Source organism: Asparagus officinalis, chromosome 4 (genome assembly GCF_001876935.1).
Source record: "Asparagus officinalis chromosome 4, Aspof.V1, whole genome shotgun sequence".
NCBI classification, from domain to species: domain Eukaryota; kingdom Viridiplantae; phylum Streptophyta; class Magnoliopsida; order Asparagales; family Asparagaceae; genus Asparagus; species Asparagus officinalis.
In genome coordinates, this window is record NC_033797.1 from 36,127,821 (window position 1) to 36,128,061 (window position 241).

A 241-nucleotide genomic window follows, 5' to 3' on the forward strand; every position below is an offset into this window, starting at 1 on the left:
GGAGCTGGCTTTGGGGAGGAGGTCGGGGACGGTGAGGACGAGCTTGGTGCCGGAGTCGAGGGCCTGTTGCTTGAGCTCGGGGACGGTGTAGTGAGGGTTGACGGTGGTGGCGATGGCTCCGAGGGAGACAATGGAGAGGAAGGAGATCGGGAAGAGGAGGGAGTTTGGGGAGAAGATGAGGACGACGTCGCCCTTGCGGATGCCGAGGCGGGAGAGGGAGGCGGCGGAGGGGGAGGTGGGG

General features: G+C 66.4%; 1 protein-coding gene across 1 annotated transcript in view; it reads right to left on the minus strand.

Moving 5' to 3' along the window:
- The window catches only part of LOC109838513 (4-coumarate--CoA ligase-like 1), a gene marked incomplete at its 5' end in the record, with an annotated part of 10,436 nt that extends 10,202 nt beyond the window's left edge, over positions 1 to 234 (minus strand). Inside the window, one exon of the mRNA XM_020406948.1 lies at positions 6 to 234. Within this exon, the coding sequence (XP_020262537.1) occupies positions 6 to 234 (229 nt within the window). The remainder of the gene's footprint in view (positions 1 to 5) is intronic.